This window comes from Lingula anatina, chromosome 3 (assembly GCF_051362555.1).
Source record: "Lingula anatina isolate TDL-2025a chromosome 3, LinAna3.0, whole genome shotgun sequence".
NCBI lineage: Eukaryota > Metazoa > Brachiopoda > Lingulata > Lingulida > Lingulidae > Lingula > Lingula anatina.
In genome coordinates this window covers 4,915,930-4,939,336 of record NC_141769.1, presented here as the reverse complement: position 1 = coordinate 4,939,336, position 23,407 = coordinate 4,915,930, and the positions used below count along the sequence as shown (strand labels likewise).

Genomic DNA, 23,407 nt, shown 5'->3' with positions numbered 1-23,407 from the left:
CACTACGTAAAGCTTACATGAACCAAGGAATTGCGGATTGCGTTTTGCGCGTTATAAAAAGATAACATTACCTAAGTACAAAAAGCTTGCATTACAATGTGGACCTTGCTGCTTTTTATTGTGATGCGGGATGTGAGCACATAGAAAATTTAAGGTTACAGACAGGCTTAAATTGCTGTTTTTTACGTAAGTGTTTTGAATAATATAGAGGGGTGCTTATTGTTGCATCATCTGTGTGATTCGTGCGCTATGCGACATGGGGGGACCCGTTCGAAAATAGTGATTTGCAGTTTATTGCTCGTCTAACCAGTGACGAATTTTGCCCATGTACACTATAAAAAAAAACACCCGTTTTGTTGTCAAGTATCTACCATGGTGAAAATACGGGAACTCACAAATGAACTGCAGGGAGGTCAGGTCAAATTTGGAAGTAATATTAATATCAGCCAAATTGATTTTATCTGATAGAGCAATTCATGAACTTTCCAAAACATTTTATTTTCTGAAAATCAAGCAGGCCAATCAAAAGTTATTAAATTTACAAGAGTGCTACTCGGCCACAAAATTACGTACTGGTACATCTATGCAAGCATATATCAATGAATTATCAATACATGTACACCTATTTCAAAACCTAATCAAATAGTCTGAGCAGGCTTACGGCGGACTGTTCTTGAAACTTTCTAGTTACGGCACACATGACCAGTTAAAGTAGGGCAGATTATATAATAGTATAATCGACCTTTAAGGTCTAAATAACACCAAACCTTATCACCGCTTTTCTACCCGACCATTATGGCCAATCTGGAGTCTAAATACGACCCTGAAGCAGCGTCCGTAGTTCGAACTGTAGACGGGAATGGTGACGAAATGACGGTGAAATACATGGATACACTGATAGGTCTTTCTAATGTACCGTCTATTATAGGGAGAGTCGATGCATTTGCGACCCTTCCGGTGCGCAATGATGACATCTTCTTGTTTGCCTTTCCCAGGTCAGGTATGTCTGGGATAGAAAATCCTAGGGTATATGTATTAATTACGTCACCTAATGTTCGTAAGCAATGCTTCACGGAAGTTGCAACGTTACGGAAGAATTACGACATACATATGTACCTATCTTTATCTTTTTACCCTAAATGCATCTACCCTGTACGTCCTCTACCAGGGCCGCAGTTATCATTGTTGACATTTTTGCTGAGACTCACAGTACAGAGATTAGCCATCTATTTAACCAGAGACATATCTGTTAATATCTAGTGAAAAATCAGTCTGTGGCCCTGGTAGAGGGTCAAATGCATCCAGATTTTCATTCATAAATGCGTAGGTCTACTCAGTGGCTGCATGGAATACTTAGGCCTACACATTCTGACTAAATAATGGACTTCGTGTAAATCTTTATACAAATACACTTGTGGGTGTGTGGGACGGGGGGGGGGGGGGGGGTAAACTAGAATACAAATCCTATAAACTATACAACTTCAAGTGCACAACTTCTTATGTACAGCACATAAATATTGAAAATAGTTCAGAACTTCATTCAATATTTTACTTAAGGTCACCTGTGTCCTTCCGCCAAGGAGCAAACATCTTTACAGCTACGTGTATATGATTTTCTCTTCCAGGATGCCTTCTGTATAATCCCTTACATTTGTTTTAATTTATATATTTGTTTACTAATCTTTGTTCTTCAACAGGAACACATCTTGTGTTTGAAATAATAACCCTCCTGTTAAACAACAAGACGGAGCTAAGTACCTTGCCTAAACAGGACTACCAGATAGAATTAGTTAGCCAGGACCACCTTAACAATCTACCGTCTCCAAGACTGATAGACACACATCTGCCGCACCAGTTCTTTCCCAAAGAAGCTCTGCAGGTAAAAAATACCAGACAGTGGCATACCCTAATAAGTCACTGCAAAGTCGTCTCAGCTAGAAAACATCTAGCATTATATATGTGAATGAAATGGACAGGGGGACGATGAAGATAGGAGACGGAAATGCTGGGTTCAGCCCCGTTCATTATCTAAAAGAAGATAAAGGGTGAAGTGAATACGTACCCGCAACACAGTGCAAAACGACCTCTTTCGCACGTCGCACGTGGGGGGAGGGGGGGATAATGCCACACACACACACACACGCGCGCGCGCGCGCGAACGCAGCAGCTTGATATTCTGGACCCGTCAGTGAAATAATGCAACTAAGCTCTTTGAAACAAACAGGTAATAATGCCTTATCTGCCTATTTAAACGCGCCCAACGCAGTGAAACTTTAAAAACTAATTTATTTATCATTTCGAACACCCTTTTTTTATGTACAGACACAGATGTGTCTGTACATATAGCCATCACCTGCGTCTGTCGTCGCCGTCGCCGTCGCCGTCGTCGCCGTGCACTTTTACCGATAACACGATAAGTGGAAAACCGTTTTTTCTTTTGGTTTGAAACTTACAGAATTGATGAATATTCATAATACGCAGGTCAAGTTCGAAAATCAGCATGATCGGGCCATTTTTAGGGAAGTTATGCTGTTTTTTCACTTTTTTCAGCATATATACAGCACCGATAACACGATAAGTGGAAAACCATTTTACCTTTTGGCTTGAAACTTACAGAACTGATGAATATTCATAATACGCAGGTCAAGTTCGAAAAGCAGCATGATCGGGCCATTTTTAGGGAATTTATGCTGTTTTTTCACTTTTTTCAGCATATATGCAGCACCGATAACACGATAGATGGAAAACCATATTACTTTTTGGCTTGAAACTTATGAAACTGATGAATATTCATAATACGCAGGTCAAGTTCGAAAATCAGCATGATCGGGCCATTTTTAGGGAAGTTATGCTGTTTTTTCACTTTTTTCAGCATTTATGCAGCAACGATAACATGATAAGTGGAAAACCATTTTACCTTTTGGCTTGAAACTTACAGAACTGATGAATATAAATAATACGCAGGTCAAGTTCGAAAATTGGCTTGATTGGACTATTTTTACAAATTTAAAGTTATGCTGTTTTTTCCCATTATTCAGCATATATGCAACACTGATAACACATTTTAAGGAAAACCAATCAGCCTTTTGTCTTGAAACTCACAGGAGTGATCAGTCTGACTAGTATACAGATCAAGTTTGAAAATAAGCTTGATCAGTTAAGTTTTGATGAAGTTATTAGCCCTTTTGTATATAAGTGGTTTTTCTTCAGATTTAATACAGCTTCAGTTAAAAATTTGTCTCATTAGTTAATTGTTTGGAAGTAATACAGGTTTTTTGTGAAAATTTTTATCTTTCATAGTTGCAATTTTCAATGTGTGACTTAGAGCTCTCTTGGGCATGAAGCCTAGTGGTAATCAAATTTTTTTCTTAATGTCCATGTTTTTAATAGTAGATATTTTAAAATTGGTGGTATTTAATTAGTTAATCATTATGTAATGTTGCATCAAAATTGACAAAAAACCTACTTTGTGCTCTGCCACCATTTTCAAAGTATGACTCTGACTCTGAAAGAGTAAAGTTTTACTTTCTATTTTTTTAACTATTCTTACAAGAATGATTCTTAGGATTGACATACAGCTCATATTAGAAAACCAGCTCTATTGGATTATCATTTTTATTAAATTTGTGCATTTTTTGTGAAATTTTCATTTTTCTCATTCTGGCACTTTCTAATTGAAAACTTGAACTCTGATGGGCCTGGAGCCTTATGCTTTTACTTTCATCAGTATTACCTGTTGTGCATAATTAAAATTTGATGTTGACTGTGCAGTTAAACATAATGTATTATTGCATCAGAATTGGCAGTCTCCTGTTTTTGTGCATTATTGTTTTCTGCTTTTCTTAAGGTGTGACTTATGGGCCTGAAGACCTTTGATAGACAAATTTGTGTGGTCGGTCTGTAAATTCCCCTTGGGTATTCACTAGGCTAATTTCAGTGATATAAACTCATTTGCCTAATTAAGTGGCCATAAAATGAAATTTCATTAAGCACACTTGTTGATATTTCCCTGTTAACTCCCAAAGGTTAAGCTCTCTGCTAGATAACATAGTGTCCGTAATAAGAAAGCAGTGAATAGCAGCTTCATTGGAATTATATTTTTGTTGTTTTCTTTTTAATTTTTTCTCCAACACTGGCATTTTTAATATGTGATTTTAAACTCCCATCCACCTGAGGCTCTGCAAATTTTCAGTATTTCCACATAAGCAGCTGTATTGGTATTTATGTCTTTAAACACGCTGTAATATTATTTTATGCACTGTCATCATTTTTCATATATTGGGACTTTCATCATGTGAATTTTAACTCTCATGGTCCTGACACTGTAATCTTATTGAAAGGGTGGATTGAGACCGTCTTCTGGGTCTCCTGGAAGACAGTCGGATTTTTAAGTTTATATTAACGGGTTTCTGTTGGAAGACCATCAAAATGGAGGATGGATCAACAAAGATACTTTGGAATACTGTCAGAAAATATCTCTGGATCTGCTCCTGTTATTGACCATGTTACCTGTTGTGCATGATTAAAAATCAGTGTTGACTGACTGTGCTATTATAAGCATTCATTATTGCATCAAAATTGACAAAATGACCTATTTTGCATCTTTTTTTTTCTGTTTTTTGTCTGTACATTTGACAGCTTTGCTGCCTTGTTTTCATTCATTAAGGCGTTTTTAAACTAAATTTCTAAATTTTACAGCAACAAACGGGTTAATCAAAAATAATTTTAAAAAACTTACAATATCCTAAATTATCATTGTCTGATCCAGGAATTTGATATACGACAGGTATAAGAAATTCATTCCATATCTTGCATCTATCAAACAGTTGACAGGGAAAATCACTTGGTTTTGTCTTGGTTTTGTCTACCTTTTTTGTGGTGGGAGCTGGGAGGTTGGAGTGGGCGGAGAGGGAAACTTCCAAAGCTAAGTAGGGATGGGGAGGATACGTGCCAGCTGCACGTCCCCCTGGATCCGCCATTAGTGAAGATTGGGTGAAAAATCAAGCCATCCTCCCTTGTCTTGTAAGGCGAGGATATTTTCATATCGATATGATGACATTTGTCGGTGATATGAATATTTTCTTTCTCTTGCTTTCAGCACAACAAGATCGTTCACGTGAGCCGCAATCCCAAGGACGCATACGTATCCTACTATAATCTGGCTTACGGCATGAAACTGTTCGAATACGATGGGAAGTGGGATGGTTACTTTGAAATGATAATGGGCTACCAAAATCAAAAAATTCTTGGTATGTAGACTACGGTATAGATGGATGAACGTATGCTGAGAACATGTATTTACTTATAAATTAGTCTCGAGTCAACATGGAGTGGTTGTTTATTTAAATTTCACAAAAATTGCCACAAAAAAAAAAAAATAAATAAAAAAAAAAAAAATAAATAAATCTTGAGTCAAATCAGCAACATGTTTTATCCTTAGAGTGCACATAATGAAAATTGCAGCTTTGTTGGATTATTGCATATGATAAATTACAGATTACAGTGATTGGTTTGGTATAGTGTTACCGTGGTGGAAGTTGTCAGAGAACCATCCAAATATCTTGAATGTTTACTACGAGGATATTGTCGAGGTAAACAATTGACTGCATCGTGTAACCGTGTTAATTTTTGCTTTTCGAAAATAACAACACGCTTAAGGACAGTTCACATTCAGAAACTACGACTTCTTCATTTTAAATTAAAATATCATGGTGTCTTTAGAAGAGGTTCGGCAGCGGGGCGGCCGAATTACCTTTGACTACCTTTACACTAGCCTCATCTGACAATAACAGTATTACCCTACAAAATGAAAATGCTTTTTATTTTAAACATGAAAACCTGACGTACTTTTACTGGTTATTTTTTACTGGTGTTTGTGATGGCAAAATGTATTTCGATTATCCTTAACAATAAAATTAAAACGCATTATTTAGTACGAGTAGTGGTCCATGGGGATAAAATACGTTTGAAGAAAATACGTCGACAAGATAACTGCAAGTTTTATATATGCCGTAAGGTTATAGTTTAGCGTGCATTTTTTTTTAAACCTAATTTGTGTTTGCAGCCGTGATGCAAATGACTTATTACCCCAATCTCCAATGTAGTCTTCAAACTGTCTCCGTGCAGAAAGAAATAATGACAATTGCTCATGGAAAACAGTTGAAGACACCATAGCAAAAAACTTGTACCGTGCCAGTACATGTGACCCCCATGCCAATGACCTAAGATCAGTTACCCATGAGGTCAATGACCTATGAGTTTAAATACTGTAATCAAATAAGTGGGTAAATACTGTAAACAAACGTTTCCAAATAATCTCCATAATGTAACAGTTGAATGTGTTGATGTCTAGCTTATGGCTGCGTTTGTCTTACCAAACACATTGCTCATGATCAGTCACAACTGGAACCTTTTCCGGATATTATTGACGATATTTTTATAGGAACCCGTGAGTCAAGTCCAGAGAATCGCTGAGCACATAGGTAACCCCAAAGATGGCGCCACATACCAAAAGATCGCAGAGGCAACAACCTTCCACTCCATGAAGACCAAGAAACGCGTTGAGGGATTTGACTTGCAGTTCAACACTGACGAGGGCGACGTCTGGAAAGCGGGCACCCCGGGGATGTACAGAAAGGGTTTGTCAAATGAATATATAAAAATGAATTGAGTTTAAAATTCAGAAAGTATTGATGGTTTGGATAATTCAGCATGAATTTTTAAAATAACATACTGGATAAAAGTCTACACAATATTTTCAAATATATTATAAGAATCATTTGATGATAGAATAAAGTTTTTAAAAGTATTTTTTGAAACCCACACATAAACGTAAAATTTTTAGCCCTGTATACTTAAAAAAATAAAATAGTCTATTTTCAATTACAGGGCAGATTGGGGACTGGAAGAATTATTTTACTGTATCGCAAAACGAACGCTTTAATGCAGTTTATCAGTGCGCAATGATGCACTCAGGTCTGCAGAATATAGGTAACAGATACGAGTGGAAATGAATACCACTTCTAACACCAAGTGTTTGAGTTTCGACATTCCGCTCTGTGGTAATATTTTTGCTGAACACTGCTCATAGATAAAGTTCTGCCAATAGATAAGTTTCCATCCCTCAACGTCCCCGCACCGTTACGCCCCCGCAATTTCTTTCTTCTGCACCTTTATATCCTTGCACCTGTGCTCCATACTGGTGAATTATATGCATGGACCCAAAAGTGACACATTTTTCAAATCATCATTAAAAAAAATGGAGAGGGGAGGGCTGCGGGGATGTGGTTAATGTAATAATTTTCTAGGACGAATAGCAATGCTGGTGAGACAGGAATGGTAGTACGCTAGGAACAGTAGTCAGTTCCCCATTACTTTGTGCAGGTGACATTCGTCCCATATACGAACCCTAACCAATACTTATCACATGGGACCCCGGACTACACTGTCACACCGAGACGTGAAGAGACGACCCTAGACGAGAGCACCGTATTTCCACATAGAAGGCGCAGCGAGTTAAAGATATGTACGACTATCGTGGAAATTAAAGTTGAATGACGTGCCAAAAAATTTAAGGGGAAATCTCTTTAGAGATGCAATATCACAAAAGACATATCTTACAAGAAAATATGACAATTGAATGTTTATGGAATTTGTAGTTTATTTTCATTTTCCACAAAGCAGTACGATAAAGAAACAGAACTGACCACCTTAAAATTACTAGAAAGAAATGGTATTTCAGTTCAGTACCCAAGCATTATATTTTTCTAGTAAGGTTACAAGTCTAGCAAAATGCCTGAAAGTACAGGTATTGGAAAATGTATAAAAACAATTATGCGAATATTCAACCAGTGTACATACTTGGATATATTTGTATCAAAAGATGATGAGTAAATACATAAATTTTGTGCATATTACCTTAGATCAATCGGCCTATGAAATGCCAATGCACGTTGTTACCAAGATTTTACATACTGGCATATTACTTAATATTCTTTATATAACAATTTCAATTAAAACATTATATATAGGGAGTTACCAATTTCCTAACTCCATTTACTAAGTTCGTGATAAATTGCACACACACACAGAGATTTTTAATACAAGCAGATTAAAAAATCTAATAAATAAATAAATAAATGAAAACTTGTGAAACAGCAAAAATAAAAACACAAATTGTCTAACAAAATTTTACAGAACAATATCAATCATTAAAAAACATTTTTTCTTGTAAATAATTTGTTGTAAACCTTGTACAGAAATGCTGAAAAGGACACTACTGAAAAGTCAAAAAGAAAAAGACCCAAAGTCATATTTTATGTCTAAATATATTGCAAAGCTAATCATATTTCCAATAAAGACAATAAATGCACAAATCTTCTGATAGTCCGGAAAATTTCAGTACTACAACACCACCCAAAAAGTCGGAAATCTGCTAAAAGTCGGAAAAAATCTCATCCCTTTTTAAAACAACATAACCCCTAAAATAAAAGCACCAGATATCAACATTTCTTACTCTCTATGTACCATGGCCATAGATTGATTGTTCACCAGATTTTCACATACATGTCTCTAGCTTACTCTATGCACTTTCCTGTACTGTACTATCCAGAGGAAAATTATGTATGGAATTGATTATCTGTCAACTGGCCTGTAGTATTAAGGGACAAGTGACAGTTGAGCTATGATTCAATAACAGGAGAAAATCACTTTTTTTCAAGAGGTAACTTATATTTTGTACGAAAAAATCCCTCACAGAATACCTGTAAGTGAGTAAATTGTGCATCAAATATTATGCAAACTAAAATAAATAAATAAATAAATATTAAATAAATTATCTTCAAAATCTACTCAACTAAAATCCAATCTTAAAGTGGTAACACAAAAACATACACATAAAGATAAGTTAAATGACAAAACATTGTGAGCTTTGTCAACCAAATCTAACAATGGTGTAGTTTTTTCACGAAGAAATAACAATAACAACTACATAATATCTTGTGTCCAATAATACGCTACATTTTCCACATTCATTGAACTCCAGCTAAATTGTTTGGTCATGATAAGATTCGTGGTATAAATATTTATGGAAGACAAATGATAGGAAACCAGGATTATCAAGTCTGCAATTTAATGCAGATTATTCAGGCAGTTGTTACGAGTTCATTTCTCTCTGTAAATCACATTTTTATACTGTCACTGATCAGTAACTAAATATACCTCCAAAACTAAAATGTTTCAGCCTTCAACTAATGCGTTTGAACAAACTGTTTCATAAAATAAATGACTTTATTATATAAATAACTATTTGCAAACATGGCTAAAGCAAATACTTTGTTAAACATTATAAAAGTCCATCCTTACTTATATATATCAATCAATTTACGAAATAGATATTGAAATAACTGTTATACTTAATAACATACAGCTTTTGTTTTAACACACACACAGTATAAATTCAAATACAAGATATATTTACACAACATGAACACTTTTGTGTTACCATACAACATTTGTGAATCTAATGTCTCCTTAACTTGATGCTGGCTAGCTGATCATGATTCTAGAGGTTGTTACAGTGTGATGCTCATTAACATACAATGCCCTAATTTAAAAACAACAGTTCACTGCTTTGCATACCACACAATAGAATTTTAAGCACCCATGAATAAATTAGAGTAACAAGCTTTAGGCAAGTGACCAATTATTGAGGCAGATTATATATCAGTAATCATTTATAGTAGTTTTGGCATAAGTAATATAGGGTCATCAACTTCATCAATTTGGAAACTAAGGTTATTTAATCCGCTAAGATCAATTTTCACTAAGAATGTCATGAAGCTTTTGAACACTGTGCAACCAAGATATACAAGCTGCTCCATGATAAAGAAGTTTATTAAATCCTATTACTGGACATTTAAATTAGTCTAGTTGATGACATTGTATCTCCCTAGACAAACTCCCCGTGTTTCAAAAGCACTTGTATAATCACCAACTTTTCTATATTCTATTCAATGCCAGGAGGCATGTAAATCTGTTAATCAGATTAAACTCAGCGAGAGTCCTTATGGAATTAGTGTGCATTAGCATGGTTGACAAAATTTGTTGTGAACAGCTCCAGGAATGCAACATCAGCTAACTGAACTGCAGGTCCAGTAATAGATTTTAAGTACTAAAATCACATTATATACTTCTGGATGACCAATCTACTGCCAATCAATAAACTGGCAGAATATTACATATGTATATAATTAGAATAATTAACAATGACACATCAACACATTTAACATCTTTTGATATGCAGTTATACTTATCCATTAAATGGATCCACTGTTCATAAAAAACTTTTAAAATCACAACAGCAGCTTAAAAAATCAAATGGACAAACAAATATCCTAGCTTGTTACTTAAGTTTTAATCAAGTGCCTCAAAGCCAAATGGAAATATTGCCCAAAGTATAGCAAATGACATCTACATTTATCCAAAAAATTGCAATTTCTAAACCAGTGTAGCTATCAAAACAGCAAATATAATGAAAACAAAAGAAGAAGCCAAATTCGTGACCCCTGAAATCTGTAGAATCTCCATTGCCCGTTGCTTGGCAACTGCATCATTGGGGTTTTCTTTTGTAGCATCAAACCACATTTTCATACACGGTTTATCATCTGGAGTGACTTTCCAAGATCCATCCCATATTGTTTCACAAAAATTGGTGGCGTTCCCAAAAATTTCGTGGAATGGTTTACACGGTTTACCAGTTGGGCATGTGTTAACACCTATATATATAAAAAAAGAAAAAAATAGTTATATTAAAAATTGTTATTTATAAAAAATAAGAGATTTTCTTCAATCAACAGCTAATATTAAAGTTGTTTACGTCAAATATTTTGATGTCTGTCTACAGCATTTTCATCAGGGAATGGCAGAGGTAAACAATTTCAACATTAGCTGTTGGTTGGAAAAGATCACTTTACTCTTATAACATTACACAGCTGATGAAATTCTTCTCCGATGTCGCATATCCTTTTCCTTTAAATTGATTTTTAACTTCTGCTGTTCAAACATGTTCACTTTGTTGATCTTCAGATCCAACACATGCCAACTTCCTTAATTTCAAATCTCTACATGTCCCTTGTGACACATGTAAATAGGCAGGCGTGGAAGATGTGAAAAATAAGAGGTACCATATTTGAAAATAAGGCTTAAATTAATTTTCTGCCCTGGGAGAAAAAAAAGTGTTAGCCTAAAGCCAACTGGTTTAAATCTTTGGCAATGGTATCGAAGATTTAGTGTTGAAACACCAATTTCTAAAACCTGTATCTTTAAGCCTCAAGACAAAATAATAATAAATTCAAATATCTGTCTTTACTTCAATATTCTTATAATGAATATTTTCTGACCTGAGGAAAAATTGAATCCACCATTGGACCAGTTATCTAAACACGTCTTTTCGTTTTTGCATTCATTGTACCAAGTATTGCAATCAGTTTCACAAAGTGGAGCATGGTACATTCTCTCCTTGCGCCATGTGCGACTTTCCTAAATAATAAGATAAAAAAGAGCTTTAGATTTATGCAGAATTTTTTTTTATTCAATATAATTCAATCAAGCGTCAGTTATGCTGAAATCCATCTCATAATGATGCCAGTAGGTATGCATATAATAATCAAATAATTCAACTAGGCAGAACGCACCATTGAACTCTATTTTAGAACAACTATTTTCCTCTATCTGGAAAAACATTGTTCATCAACACTGCTATCAAGTAAAAGTAAATGAAAATTAGCCTCCTTGCTGGACACATCCAATAATTTAATTACATTAAACATCAAAAGCCCATTAATGGAGATATCGTGAAAGGTAGTATATTTCTTGTATCACAATTACATGTTATGATCTCTAAGGGACTGTTCAGAATGAGTTATGCTGATCTAGCTAATGTGCACTTACTCTCTGGAGACTCTCACTGAATGCAATCAGATTAACACACCTCCTCTTGGTTTCAAGGTAAATGTATAATCACCAGCTTCTTTGTGTTCTACTCAAAACCAAGAGGAGGCGTGTTAATCTGTTACTCTGATTGCATTCAGCGAGAGTCCCTGTGGAGTTAGTGTGCATTAGCTAGACCAACATAACTCATTCCGATCAGTCTCTGAGAGAGAACTGGTACAGACAGACAGCATCAGATATACATGTATATACTGCTAGATGTTAAAAATGCCAGGGTTACTCACCTGTACCAACCAAGGGCCAACATTGGGTGAACATTCATAGAAGCAGAGATCCCTGACAAAATATCTCTTACACATGTCAGACAAGGGTTCACAGTGGCCCCAGGTAAATTTGTACCAGGTGGCATTCTGGTGGAGCTCCTCCGTAGTCTTCTTGTGGCAACAAGCTCGGTTCTTCCAGGGCGTGCACTGAATATTGGAGATGACTACTCTTTTACTTCAGGATAAAAGACTCATATACTTTATAATAGCCAGAAATAAGCATTGCTTAATTTTGTTCAAGTGTTGAACACCCTACTGGTATATATATCAGTAAAATATGGCACTGCACAGGTTTAGTTTGTTCAAAAGCAAACTTACATAGCAGAGAGCCTCTGTGTGTAGGGTGTTGACAGTGAAAATATTGCAAGTACAAAAACTCTCATCTCCATAATACAGCTACAATTTTACCAGCATATCACACAATTAATGTAGCTAGTGGAGCTTTTACAGACTACAAAATCCAATATGCTTATGGCACATTTAATATACATTTACCACCATTTAACAAAATGTGTTAATATGTATAACAGTTAGCTTACAAATCATTACTGGTACTTCCTATTTGTCATATTTCTAGAGACCTAAAATTAGAACAAAATACTTCCGTTCTTCTATGCCAATAAAAAAAGATTGCTTCTATATACCTCTGCATGCAGTGAGTCTTCAGGCCCTGGTTTAGATTTATGACTCTGGGCGTCCATACATGTGTCCAGGAAATCAGACAGCTGGGTGCGGTCATTCAGTCGATTCCCAGAGACAAGTAGCATACAGGCAGTAAAAAGGAGCACAGGAAAACCCTCCATTTTTTTTATCTGTTCAGTTAGATGCAAAGTAGGATACTATCCCTGACACGTTGCAGTGGAGCTGAATAGAAGAAAAAATTAAATTTTCATACATGTGCTGGTTTATAAAACTTTCAGCATGCTGTGCACTAGTGCGTTTAATCAGAGGTTTCAAATGTATCTTTAAAGAATGCCCTAGAAGTGATTTAACTTCAATGCATGAAAGCAGTGCTTACAACAAAACCAGTGATTGGAAAGGTTCAAACCACCAATGGGACAATGAACCCCTGTTTGTCACCTTTAATGCGCCATTTTGCAAATAGATGGGCTATTTCACAAAATTAAATGGCCGTTTTTAAGCATGACAAATATATTCAAAATATCTATTTTTATATTTTTGGGGAAATGATATGATGTAAATGTAAATGCCAGTTGGTTTAAATTAATCCTGATATAGTTATTTAGTTAAAATACAAGATGATTTATTTTAATAATTCATTTTAATCATTTGTCTTTTTATCTTCTCAGACAGCAGTTAATTTTTGTTTATGGGATAAAAATCAGATGAACTAACTTTTCTACTCATTTTTGGAAGTGGCTTCTGTAAAAAATAACAGACACTGTGTCACTAAAACTGGAATTACTTTGGATTTAAATGAGACAGATCAACAATTTAAACTGTTTATTCACAGTCATGTATGTAGCTATCAGTGTGTAGGTATGTACTTGGGTAGATATATAGTGTTTAATTTCAAGACTTGAAGTCCCCAGCTTGATTAGTGAAAAAAAAATTGCGAGGATCACTGAAATAAGTATCTATGGTTTAACATGTATTTATTAATATAACATGTATGCATTGTATCTCCTGTCATAACGATTCATTCAACATGGTTGCTTTTCAGGCATCTTATAGAAAAAAAAAAAACTTTTTAAGACCTCATAAAAATTGTGGACTTGCAAGGACGATTAACATGTCTCTCCATAACTGGATGGGGTAGTGAGCAAAAAAAACATGTACACACATTACGATGAAGTTTAACTTACGTGTACGCACATGCTTGACATTTGAAGTTTGGACTATGTTGGACAGGGACATGCATTGTTTTAGCTGGATTTAGCTAAACTGAGCAATAGACATAACAGTTAATGGAAATTGTAACTTTGAAATTATATAGTCCCTTGTAAAAAATGGCCAGATCAGAGCTGATGTGCCTGGCAGTACTGTACAATGTAATTTTGCACTCTATTTAGAACTGATAAAATACTGTCAGTTTTGTAACTTTGATGAACTCTTTCAGAGTAGTGAATATTCTAATCTGCACCGGGTTCCTTGCAATCACTTAGGTAGCCCAAAATTTTGTAGTTCATTAGGAGGTGCAGCATAGCGTAACAGGCTAACTGCAGCATCTTTGGTCTACTATAAATCCTGTCAGGTCATCCATCAAAAAGAAACAATGAAGTCTGAAGCCTGTTTGCTGCTTAACCAATAAAGTAGGAGTTTGAAAGACGTCCAGGCACTACATCTAGTAGGTATAATGAGCTTAAGTTACAACTGGGGGCTGACTCAGGTGTCAACAGCAAACATGACTAACATGAGATATTAACAATTAATATGATAGCTCAGACTTTGCCATATTACAGCATATGCAATATATATATATATATATATATATATATATATATATATATATATATATATATATATATTAATCGGCTGACATAAAGAAATTCAAAAATATGATAATTTTAATTATTTTAATTATTTAAAAATAAAATAATTAAAAAAAAACTTTGTTCAAGTCAATGCCCCGTACCATTACAATTTAAAGACAGGATTAACTGACAAACCACTATATCATACAGTGCTGAACATTGCGATCCACTTCTCATATAGTTATCACTCTGTTGCACTCACCTTTCGCAGTGCACAAGTCTTCTCAAAAAGAGGAGTCTATATTAGTTGGCGGTTGCCTACAGTCTCTTGGGTGTCTCAGAGCAACAGTACTCAATAACTAATACCCGCACACCCGGACGTCAGTTGCGTCTACGCCGAGCAGGTCCTGCGATCTTAACTTACACAGAAAGACAGTTACAGAAATCTACGGTAGACGAACGAGCGTGCTAACGTTCAACTGAACGGTTCCACAACACGTGAAAGCATGTACCTACGGGTTCCGGTTTACTACGCAAGCTCAAATCGCACCTGTGAAGAAACTAGGTCAGGAAGCGATGACTTACTAGTGAGCTTTTTGAGTATTTTAACATAGACACGAACACAAGTTAAGCGTTTGCTGTAATATGGCCTAAAGGTAGGTTTCTTAGACAAGTACGTACAAACTCGTTACCAGTTCTACAAAATTTTATTTTACTGACCTGGGTTTAATTTGACTGAGTTCCTGACTCTGATACTCATGATGTTTTATGAATGAATGATTGACTTCCCTGTTAGGTATATCAGAAAAATTTTCAAACTGATCAGAAAATTAAAATACTTATATCATCTGAAAGGTAATGCAAAAACCGGATGAAATCATTTGGAATTTTTTTAATATTCCTACAAGCAACAAAGATATTGAAGTTTTTTAACTGCAAAAATCCACCAAAAGTGTCCACACTTCTCAGCTCAAAACCTGTGCCCACTGACCAGCAGTGATCACTCAGGCGCAGCAGAGCACCCTGTGTGTCTTTGTGTGCTCAGCCTATTGTCTGGCTCACATAGCCTGTGACTAATCAGGGCAAAGCTATTTCCCTGTGGTAATTTTCACATCATGTAATATTGCGGATTAAATTAACTATACTTCGCAACCTTCAAATTTCATGATTTTTCTACATAATATAGCAAATTTCATAAACTTTGCTGGATATAAATTTCAAAAAGATGATACCAGCACTTACCTGAATTTTTTTTAGCATTTTGTAGAGGCAAAGCTTAAAACAAGCAGAACCGAAACTTGTCAAAGACTGCAACATGGGAAAATCACTTGACCGGATTTTACTCTTTGATTTACAACTTATTTAGTTAATGGCTTGTATTAGTTTTTTTACGCGGCGCTAATAGAGAGATTTAAAAAAGGGGTTCCATAGGCGAACTGTCAGCAGGCCGACTTCAGTTTTACACTTCACTTCCCGTGGACAGTTACGACTGTAGCGCCCCTAGCGGATTGTGATCTACCTATCCCTGTAAATCACTGTAATTTGTCACATTTTATAGAGTTCATGGATCTTTACTTATTTTTGACAGTTAACGTTATTTATTAATGTGTGGCAACAATTGATAAAAACAAACCTTTTTTTCAGGGAATGGACAACGCTCTACAATACACAATTTAATATGTGAAAATGTCTTTGACGAAGAAAGAGATCCTAACAACATGGAACAAGGCAGTGATATTGTATGAGAATGGTGACATAAATGGCAGTCTTAGAACGTTCCAAGAAATCCCAGAGCCTACGGCGAAGATCCTGTTTAATATCTCTCAGGGTTTGCTGTCAAAGGGACAGAGAGAAGAAGCTTTTCAGGTAAACAGTGTGATGACACACACACGTGCACACACACACACACACACACACACACACACACACACACACACACACACACACACACACTCTTTCTCTACCAAAAATTAAGGCTTTTTTATGTACAGACACAGTCATGTCTGTACATATAGCCATCATCTGCGTCTGTCGTCGCCGTTGTCGCCGTCGCCGTCGCCGTGCACTTTTACCGATAACACGATAAGTGGAAAACCATTTTACCTTTTGACTTGAAACTTGCAGAACTGAAGAATATTCATAATACGCAGGTCAAGTTCGAAAATCAGCATGATCGGGTCACTTTTAGGGAATTTATGCAGTTTTTTCACTTTTTTCAGCATATATGCAGCACCGATAACACGATAAGTGGAAAACCATTTTACCTTTTGACTTGAAACTTACAGAACTGATGAATATTCATAATACGCAGGTCAAGTTCGAAAATCAGCATGATCGGGTCACTTTTAGGTAATTTATGCTGTTTTTTCACTTTTTTCAGCATATATGCAGCACCGATAACACGATAAGTGGAAAACCATTTTACCTTTTGACTTGAAACTTACAGAACTGATGAATATTCATAATACGCAGGTCAAGTTCGAAAATCAGCATGATTGGGCTATTTTGAGGGAATTTATGCTGTTTTTTCACTATTTTCAATATAAATGCAACACTGATAACACAATATAAGAAAAACGGATTGGCCAATTGTAAATATACTCACAGGAGTGGTCTATCTTACTAAAACGCAGGTTGAGTTCGAAAATCAGTATAATCGGGCCATTATTTTAGAAGTTATACTGTTTTTTTCACATTTCCTCAGATTCAATTCTTAAGCATGTTAACAGTCTCATTATTTAACTAATAAGATGCCTAAAAGTGTTTGTTTGATATTTCCTGCATCTTTACAACATTGTTAGTTGATTATGTAAAAAACATGGTAAATTTTTTATCATGTATTGTGTAATAAAGTGTCAAAAATGGAAATAAACTCATATCATTGCAGTTTGTCAGATTCAATCATCCACTATGTTCAGAATCTCAGAATGGAGGAAATTGGACATTTAACACTGTTCTATTGATACTTTTCCCATCTCATCAATTTTTTTAGTTGGTCATATAAAAATGGCAGTAAAATGTTTATTTTGTTTTATGTTAAAAAAGTGTTAAAAATGGAAATAAACCCATTTCAGAACAGTGCTGTCTTGTTTACATTTTGGCATTTTCAAGGCGTGACTTTGAAGTTCCATGGGCCTGAAGACCTTTGCTAGTCACATTTTCTGAATATCTGTGATACAAATATTTTATAATTAAAAATTGATGGTCATTAAGCTGTTAAACATTATGTAATATTGCATCAAAATTTGAAGAAACCCCTATTTTGGGCACTGCTTCCATGATGACCATTTAAGGAAAATCATGTCACTTACTGTTCTCAAACTTACAGGAAAGAAACATGGGACTAAAATACAGCTTCAGTAGGCAATGCAGTCTGTTTGGTATTTTTTTTTTTATTTTTTTTTTTTTATTATTTTTTTTTTTTGCAGTTAAACAGTTTTTTGTGAAAATTTAATTTTTCACATATTGGCATTTTCAAGGTGTGACTTTAAAGTTCCATGATCTTGAAGACTTTTGCTTGTCACATTTTCTGAATGTCCATGTTTTATTAATAACATTTGATTGTCATTATGCTGTTAAACATTATTTAATGTTGTATCAAAATTTGAAGAAACCCCTATTTTGGGCACTGCTCCTATGATGACCATTTAAGGGAAATCATGTCACTTACTGTTCTCAAACTTATAGGAAAGAAACATGGGACTAAAATACAGCTTCAATAGGCAACGCAGTCTGTTTGGTAAATTTTTCTGGCAATTTAACAGTTTTTTGTGAAAATTTAATTTTTCACTTATTTGCATCTTTATTTTCTGTTCTTTGTCTGTACATTTGACAGCTTTGCTGCCTTGTCTTTTATTTTTCATCTGTTTTTATAAAAAACATATTTGCACTTCTTGTAATCTAATTTAATTAATAATTCCATTGTGAACTTATTTTGCACAGGTAAATGAATCAATGCAGGCCTGTAGCCAGGGGCGTTCGGAGGGTTCGAAAGAACCCGCCTTTTTGCTGGGAAAAGGTCCACTCTGAGTAGACGATCTAGGTAAACACAAATGGTTCTCATTTTCAGAAAAAGAACCCCCCTTTTGCAATTGGTGGCTACGGGCCTGCAATGTAAGTTTAAATTTTATCGTTAATCCTTGAAAATGGAATGAATTTGAGATATGAACATTAACTTACAGGTCCTTAGTCAGGCAGTGCAAAAGGATAGCCACATGGCTGTGGGCTACTTTCAGAGAGGGGCATTGAACTTATCCAGCAATAGGTAAGATTAAGTTATTCCTGCTAAAAAAATGAAAGTAATTGTATTTTGGCAGCTTGACATCTAAATGATTGGACATTTTACTGATTCAAAAAAATAAAATTGGTAGTTCTATGTGAAAAAATGCTGAATTGAACCCAATGAATCTTAATTTACAAATATTAGCACCCTAAACTTTTAACAATCAAGTTAATTTCTCTGTGTAAAAGACTTTGCTTATAAGAGTAGTTACACATTCAATCATGGGTCCTTTTGCCAAATTTTTAACTTTGAAGATTATTTTCTTGATAATGTGAAACTGTCAAAGATATATCCAATACATCAGTTTGTGACAAAAATATATTGAGACTAGATATGTTCCTCAGGTTTTCAGATGCAGAGAAAGATTTCCTGGAAGCCCTAGAGAAGCTGAGAGGCAAAGGAACCATAGATTACAAACAGCTGGGGTTGAATTATAAGCTGTCCACTGTAGAGGTAAGAAATTCAGAAGAACACACAACAACATCACCGGCTTTAGTTTTTTATCAATAAACTGCATATGTATAGAAGAGGTTAAAGCCCCCCCCCCCCCCCCCCAATCCACAATTACCAGCACTACCATGACCGTTAACCTTTTACCTGTAACTTTCTACTGAATCAGATATTATAATAGCTGATTTCCTGACTCATTAGCAGTTGGTTATATGCACAATTGGATTAGAAGGGGTTGCAGTTCATTTATTGCTTTTAAATGCTTTCAGGTTTACTATAACTGTGCTGTGTGCCAGTCACATTTGGGACACTATGAAAAAGCAAAATGGCATCTAGATCAGGCGCTGCAGCAGCAACTCACTGACAAGTGGACTGTGGTGATACAGCAAGCCTTACACAACACACAGGTTTGTTATATTTCTATTATATCAAGCTTGAAATTCACTATTCAAGAAGAATTTTTTTTTAAATAAATCCTTTCGGGATCAGTTCCAGTGGGCTTCAGTTCCAGTTGCAGCATTATATTTTCAAATCTCCATATATGCATTTTCATCAGTACCAGCAGGTATATGCAAAATATGCTACTTTTTTTCAGCTTGTTGTGAAAAATTCTGCTATAAGCTTGGTGACAGCATCCAGGAACCATTAAAGATATAGTGTCTGTCTGTGAATATTGATTAACTCTCCATAGATTTATGAATATATGATATATGATTTATGAATATAGATATATGAATAAAAAATGTCATTTATGAAATCTTTCACTAAAAATAAAATCTGTTACCAATAATTTAAGATTTTTTTTCTTTTGTAGATTAGAAAGCCAGTGCCTGTATCCTCTTCTAGTCAAGTGCCCATTGGTCTACTTTTTAAACCACCACAGTCAGCCATTGCAAACCTACAGAAAAAAGATTACTTGGGAAAAGCTAAGGTAGTGCTTGCATATATGGTTCTCTTTATTCATGCTTTTCTAAGTGCAGCACCAGTTAAATAACAATTTATTACGTAGGTCAAATATTTTTTATGTTCTACATCAGGAATTAAATCATGGTAATTATAAGGATATTATATTTTGGTTAAGATATTTTACATTTAAGTAAGTTCCATGGATGTTCTCTATAGATTTTGTTTTGTATATTTTGGAAACCTCAGTTTTGCCCAGAAATAATCAGATATTTTGTTTTCCAGGTTGTGTCATGCTTGGAACCAGAAGGTGAAAGTGAAACCTCAAAAGTTGTAAGTGATTTATAAATATTTATATGTTGTACACTAAGAAAGAGTATTTTTTTCTTGCTCAGTCTTGAATGAAAAAAAAAAAGACACTTTGAAACTTCATTATCAGTGAAAGAAAGATCACTGCTTAACAATAAATATGTAAAATTACATTTATACTTTATATGATTTGTCTATATTTTGTAGAGAGCCCATCCAAATCTGTCAAGGACATCAAGTCACTCTGCACCTAACTCTCCTGTTTCAAGTAGAAAGAATGTGTCACCGAGACCAGCCAGACCCCCTAAGGGATCACATCTGGTGAAAGACTTCAAGTCTGGCAGCAGTACATGTTTGTCATCTAGTGTAAAAGACAGCAGTGATAACATTGGAATTCCTCCACACAGATTTTTACTACCTTTGGGCACGACAAAAAGTAGTTCACATACAGATGTCACCAAAGCTAACAATACCAGTAAAATTTCACAAGATGAAGACACAAAATCCTATGGTGCTAATAGTACAGATACTCGTATCTCAAGACCACCAGTGCCTTTGAAAATCCCGCCACGATTACTTCAGAAGTCTTCTGATAGAAATGTGGCCTCCAGCTTAATTGATAGTCATGGGAAGTGGACTAAGGAGTCTAAAGGGACTTATACTAAGTCTGTCCCTGCTGTGGCAGGCAGACATGCAGAACAAACGGACAAGGTTTCTCCTCTTCAATCTCTATCAGGGAATGGACAATTGGAACGCAATAAAGATATTTTAGAGCTAAAATTGAGAGCAATGTCCAAAGATTCAAATCAAAAAGAAAAGTCCCCTGTTCCACCCAAAAAACCGCCATCATTAATTTCGAAGTCCTCTATAGGTGTTGTCATGGCAACTTTTGAATGTGACAGTGAGACAAGTACTTGGCCATTGAGGAGGGGCAGCACACTACAACAGGCTCTTCAGAAGGCCAGCCAGAAATTTGGATATCCAGAGAATTCTATATCTATATGGTAATAAGAAAGTGGTAGTTTAGTGGTTATTGGATATTATTGACAAAGTTGACGGTAGTTTGTTCCTAGATTGAATTTTATCATCATTTAGTTTTTTTTAATTATATTTTTTCTTATTCATCTATTTTAATAAATTAAATTATTTTTAGTGCAATTATTGGTTAAGGCAGCAGAGTGACTTTATTGGCTTCATTAACGGTGGGTGTGGCCAAAGCATTCAATGCACCTTCCCACAATGAAAGAAGAATTTTCATGAACTCATTATCTTAAAATCTTTTGTTGGCCATTTTATAACAGGTATAAAGTGGCTTTTTCAAATAACAGTCACAAAAAATTGTTTGGTTTAATGTGTAAGTACCTTGGCAACAATGCAAGTAACAAATTTTCTTGGTTATTTTTTATCTAGGTGGCGGTGGAGCACAGTGGAGACCCCTATGTATATTGAAAATGAGGCCAGCATGGCAGAAGTGTGGACAAGACTGCAAGGTGAAAGTTTGCATCTTCAGGTGTATGGGAAGCCTTCATCATGACGCAGCAGTTTTCATTGTCTATTCATTACTATTCTGGCCAAGATGGGAGGGAGGGAGGAGGCTAACTTGCTTGTCTGTTTTTAATCAATCCCTGACACAGGATTAACATGACTGAGATGAAAGAACAAGGTATCTACAAAGAATATAGTAAGATATAATACAAGATAATCCAAAGTGCAGTCTCTTTTAAATGAAATTTTAGATTCTAGGTATGTGACAGCGGTTCATATGATATTGGTATGTCTGGTGGCAGCAATAAGAATTCCCCCATTTGTGGTAGATCAGCTTTAGATTGAACTTGAAAACATTAGACCATAATACTCAGGAAGTATACTGGTGTTTTTATTTATAACTAGATTATGTGTATGATGTTTGGGAATCGTTTATTTTTAAATCTTGTATTTTATGTTTGATGTGAACAACCCTTGTGATAGTGAGCATTACGTTAGGTGCTGTAATGCTATAGCTCAACAATAAATTATTTACAATTTTTTTTAGGATATTTACTTGACAAATTCCTTTGAAATAAAATGCTTGAGGAAGTTGGCTTAAATATAATATATTAGTTAGGCTTGCCAATTGTATAATTTTCTGTAAGGCAAGACTTATTAATGAATCCATTTTCAAATTGCTTGTCATCAATCAAACTTAGTGTTTATTGTGAAATTACATACAGATTTTACTCTTTTTCTGTCAAACATTATTTGATTTTATGTAGTCTTAGTTTTTTAGAGGGTTTTATTACAGTATTTTAATGTTGAAATAGTTTTCTGTTTTTTGTGTTTAGAGATAATTTATTTTTGAGGGATTGCCATGGTGATAACTGTGGAAAATGCAGTTTTTGTGACGTTTTTGTTGTAGGTTCAATTAGGACCTAGGTAATCTAGCTTAAAGGTGCTTAAATGTGTTTTTTAAAAGTTGGAATGCGGTGTATTCTGGCAAACTCCGAAGAAATTGATGAACTGTAATCAATATTCATGTGCAAACAGAGGGTGGAAACTGCAGAACGAATAGCATTTATTGAAATTTTCTGGTAGAAATATGGTAATTAAACTTACATGATTTACATTATTATAATTAAAATTGCCAAGGTCAATCAACCTTGTGTAGATAAAAAGTAAGTGTCAAGGCTTTTGCCCATCAATAAAGCATTTTACAAGCTTTTATTTTTAATAAAGAAGTGAAATCAGGCATATCATCTTTAATGCTTTTTCCTGAATTC

The 23,407-nt window shown here is 35.0% G+C and overlaps 3 protein-coding genes across 5 annotated transcripts; 2 read left to right on the top strand and 1 right to left on the bottom strand.

The window, feature by feature from the left end:
- Positions 1–795: 795 nt before the first annotated feature.
- Positions 796–7,923, top strand: LOC106180742 (sulfotransferase 1B1). 2 transcript variants are annotated; one of them, XM_013564842.3, is made up of 6 exons: positions 796–1,000; positions 1,698–1,879; positions 5,099–5,249; positions 5,497–5,591; positions 6,443–6,638; positions 6,889–7,923. In XM_013564842.3, the coding sequence occupies exons 1-6, from the start codon at positions 796–798 to the stop codon at positions 7,011–7,013; spliced, it is 954 nt and encodes a 317-aa protein (XP_013420296.1). In that variant the 3' UTR covers positions 7,014–7,923. The 2 variants fall into 2 exon arrangements, with proteins under 2 accessions (XP_013420296.1, XP_086863908.1); XM_087007782.1 differs by having other exon boundaries at positions 852–995.
- Positions 7,641–15,197, bottom strand: LOC106180759 (folate receptor beta). 2 transcript variants are annotated; one of them, XM_013564864.2, is made up of 5 exons: positions 14,970–15,197; positions 12,917–13,136; positions 12,234–12,419; positions 11,400–11,538; positions 7,641–10,775 (listed from the first exon to the last, which is right to left on the bottom strand). In XM_013564864.2, the coding sequence occupies exons 2-5, from the start codon at positions 13,073–13,075 to the stop codon at positions 10,498–10,500; spliced, it is 762 nt and encodes a 253-aa protein (XP_013420318.1). In that variant the 5' UTR covers positions 13,076–13,136; positions 14,970–15,197; the 3' UTR covers positions 7,641–10,497. The 2 variants fall into 2 exon arrangements, with proteins under 2 accessions (XP_013420318.1, XP_086863909.1); XM_087007783.1 differs by lacking the exon at positions 14,970–15,197 and adding an exon at positions 14,099–14,390.
- Positions 15,198–15,244: 47 nt separating this feature from the next.
- LOC106180757 (uncharacterized) lies at positions 15,245–23,378 on the top strand. The gene is made up of 9 exons (XM_087007779.1): positions 15,245–15,363; positions 16,352–16,573; positions 18,889–18,971; positions 19,334–19,442; positions 19,709–19,846; positions 20,254–20,370; positions 20,628–20,675; positions 20,859–21,655; positions 22,062–23,378. The coding sequence occupies exons 2-9, from the start codon at positions 16,394–16,396 to the stop codon at positions 22,183–22,185; spliced, it is 1,596 nt and encodes a 531-aa protein (XP_086863905.1). The 5' UTR covers positions 15,245–15,363; positions 16,352–16,393; the 3' UTR covers positions 22,186–23,378.
- The last annotated feature ends 29 nt before the right edge of the window (positions 23,379–23,407 follow it).

Excerpts from the sequence above, each read along its gene's own strand:
- LOC106180742 (XM_013564842.3), top strand. The coding sequence starts at position 796 with ATGGCCAATCTGGAGTCTAAATACGACCCTGAAGCAGCGTCCGTAGTT. Across the intron at positions 1,001-1,697 it reads GTTTGCCTTTCCCAGGTCAG|GAACACATCTTGTGTTTGAA; the intron begins GTATGTCTGGGA and ends GTTCTTCAACAG. Across the intron at positions 5,250-5,496 it reads CCAAAATCAAAAAATTCTTG|ATTACAGTGATTGGTTTGGT; the intron begins GTATGTAGACTA and ends GATAAATTACAG.
- LOC106180759 (XM_013564864.2), bottom strand. The coding sequence starts at position 13,075 with ATGGAGGGTTTTCCTGTGCTCCTTTTTACTGCCTGTATGCTACTTGTC. Across the intron at positions 12,420-12,916 it reads AAGACTCACTGCATGCAGAG|TGCACGCCCTGGAAGAACCG; the intron begins GTATATAGAAGC and ends TCCAATATTCAG. Across the intron at positions 11,539-12,233 it reads TTGGCCCTTGGTTGGTACAG|GAAAGTCGCACATGGCGCAA; the intron begins GTGAGTAACCCT and ends CTTATTATTTAG.
- LOC106180757 (XM_087007779.1), top strand. The coding sequence starts at position 16,394 with ATGTCTTTGACGAAGAAAGAGATCCTAACAACATGGAACAAGGCAGTG. Across the intron at positions 19,847-20,253 it reads AAGCCTTACACAACACACAG|ATTAGAAAGCCAGTGCCTGT; the intron begins GTTTGTTATATT and ends TTTCTTTTGTAG. Across the intron at positions 21,656-22,061 it reads GAGAATTCTATATCTATATG|GTGGCGGTGGAGCACAGTGG; the intron begins GTAATAAGAAAG and ends TTTTTTATCTAG.